Here is a 1,850-nt window from a genome sequence, read left to right as displayed (position 1 = left end):
GTTAACAATGTGCAGAATATTTTTGTAAAATATTTTTGTTTTTAGTTGCAACAACTACTAGCCCCCCTCCAGAGTAGAGCACCAGACTTTAGGGCCCGCCTCTAGTGCCTGTGCGCGCCGATGCTGGCCCGATTGAACTTTCTAAGTGAGTTCCTGCCAAAGGCCGCCTCCTGGAATTTCCCCAAAACTATTGCATTTTGGACGTCAGTGGTGCTAGTGGCTTGTAGCTTGTGGCTTGGGAGGGGCTGTGTTGGCTGAACCTTGTCCCGTTATACCAAAAAAAGAAAGCGCTGAGCGCCGTTTCTCAGCCTCCAGATCTAGCTAGCGGGGAATTTGCCAAAGAACTGCATGCGCTGGAAGAGCTCGGCATTCATGTGCGGTGCATAGCCCTGCAGCGGATGCTGGGGATGCTGGGGATGTTGGGGAGCGGCGGCTGCCTGAGCCTGGGCCTGGGCCTGAGCGTAGTGCAGTTGTTGTTGTGGATAGCCAGCGGCAACGGCGGCGGCGGCAGCGGCAGCCTGATAGGCAGCTGGATTCATGCGCTGGTAGAGAGCAGCGGCGGCGGCAGCAGCGCCAGCGAAGGGCGCCATGCCACCATAGTAGGGACCGGCGGGGCCATAGCCAGCGCCCAGCATGGGCGAGAATATGGCCTGGCGGTAGGCGGCCAGACGAGTGCGACTGGCGCCGGGATTCTTGCGACGCAGCTTGCCGGTGGTCTCGCCAATGAAAACCTCCTCGGCCGAGGGGTCCAGAATCCAGTAGTTGCCCTTGCCGGGATCGTCGTAGCTGCGCGGTATCTTCGTGAAGCATTTGTTCAGACTCAGATTGTGGCGGATGGAGTTCTGCCAGCCGCGCTTGTTCGCCTTGAAATAGGGGAAGCGATTGATGAGGTACTGATAGATGCCGTTCAGCGTTAGGCGCTGCTCGGGACTGTCCTGTATGGCCATCATGATGAGGGCATTGTAGCTGTAGGGCGGCTTCTTGTTATCGCCACCAGAGTTGGTTTTCTGCTTCTTGCTGCTGGGCTCGCTGCCATCGCTGTCCAATTCAGCTTCATCCAACGGCTCATCATCGTCATCGTATTCCACATCCAGTTTGTCATCATTGTTGTTGCTATTGGAGCTCAAAGACTCGGCAGCGCTGCTCATAGGTGTGCTGGTGCGTGAGGGCGTATCGAAATCTTCGGAGGCGCTCAGCTCACCATCGGAATTGGCATATGGATGTGGCAGATAGGCAGGCTGTTGGTGTTGTTGTTGTTGTTGCAGTTGCTGGTGATGATGCAGATGATGATGATGATGCTGTGGCATAGTTTGGTAGCAAAGCGGCTCCTGTTTAATGTACTGCTGTTGTTGTTGCTGCTGGTGCTGTGTGGCTGGTTTCTTAGCCAGTATGGCATCGATGGAGAAATTGCTTTTGAACTCCATTTCGCAAACACTTTTCACCATTTTTGTGCAAGTTTATTTGTTATTGTTTTAGTCAAAACTGTTCTTGAAATTTGCTTAGTTCTTCTTCTTTCTTAATTTACTTTCTTGATCTTCACTCGGAGAGACTTGAACGAGCTGTGCACGTTGCGAAGCGTAACTCAATACTGACTCACTGTGGGCACAGCTCAGGCTATTTATAGTGCAACCCTCCTGCCGTCACCGCTCTGCGCACAAAAGTCTACACAAAAACTCGCACAAACACACAGAGGCACACACAAAGGGTCCACCATGCGCAGGCGCTGCATAGAAACCAATATCAGCATGTAGGTAGTTGGCTGCCAAACAGACTCCGCCTTAATCGCCTACTTAGCTCGCACACACACACACACACAAACACACAATGTGTAACCACCACTTGGTACCATT

The 1,850-nt window shown here is 52.8% G+C and overlaps 1 protein-coding gene across 1 annotated transcript; it reads right to left on the bottom strand.

Annotated features, from left to right (window-relative positions):
- Positions 1-317: 317 nt before the first annotated feature.
- LOC115631784 (fork head domain transcription factor slp1) lies at positions 318-1,445 on the bottom strand. Its single transcript, XM_030528618.1, has 2 exons — positions 1,277-1,445; positions 318-1,222 (listed from the first exon to the last, which is right to left on the bottom strand). The coding sequence occupies exons 1-2, from the start codon at positions 1,443-1,445 to the stop codon at positions 318-320; spliced, it is 1,074 nt and encodes a 357-aa protein (XP_030384478.1).
- Positions 1,446-1,850: the final 405 nt, after the last annotated feature.

This window comes from Scaptodrosophila lebanonensis, unplaced genomic scaffold (assembly GCF_003285725.1).
Source record: "Scaptodrosophila lebanonensis strain 11010-0011.00,11010-0021.00 unplaced genomic scaffold, SlebRS2 tig00001412-arrow-pilon, whole genome shotgun sequence".
NCBI lineage: Eukaryota > Metazoa > Arthropoda > Insecta > Diptera > Drosophilidae > Scaptodrosophila > Scaptodrosophila lebanonensis.
The sequence above is the reverse complement of the archived record's forward strand: the minus strand, read 5'-3'. Positions and strand labels throughout refer to the sequence as shown.